At 44.9% G+C, this 245-nt stretch overlaps 1 protein-coding gene across 1 annotated transcript in view; it reads right to left on the bottom strand.

Moving 5' to 3' along the window:
- The window catches only part of ccdc66 (coiled-coil domain containing 66), a 14,612-nt gene that overhangs the window by 1,468 nt on the left and 12,899 nt on the right, over positions 1-245 (bottom strand). The window contains 1 exon segment of the mRNA XM_035661790.1: positions 1-65. This exon segment is cut by the window's left edge and continues 1 nt beyond it. Coding sequence (XP_035517683.1) covers positions 1-65 — 65 coding nt within the window.

The raw sequence follows: 245 nt of genomic DNA, 5'->3' as shown, positions 1-245 counted from the left end.
GGGGTGGAGGAGGGGATCCCGGTGTGAGGGAGCAGGAGGAGACGCTGAGCTCTGAGGAGGAGCTTCTGATGAGAGGAAAGTATTACAGTGTACATCACCAATGAGAGACACTGTCACTCTGTTCTTTATATCGTCATTTTACTATTATTAAAGGTTTCTGGCGTGGCTACAGGTTAAATAAAGGCCGTCTCAATTTTATAGAGCGAGTTCCAAGCTGCTTATATCGCCTACACAAATATAAATGT

Source organism: Morone saxatilis, unplaced genomic scaffold (genome assembly GCF_004916995.1).
Source record: "Morone saxatilis isolate NCDOM2014 unplaced genomic scaffold, NCSU_SB_2.0 Contig18, whole genome shotgun sequence".
Classification (NCBI taxonomy): domain Eukaryota; kingdom Metazoa; phylum Chordata; class Actinopteri; family Moronidae; genus Morone; species Morone saxatilis.
Note: the sequence above shows the minus strand (reverse complement) of the source record. Positions and strands in the feature narration are given on the sequence as shown.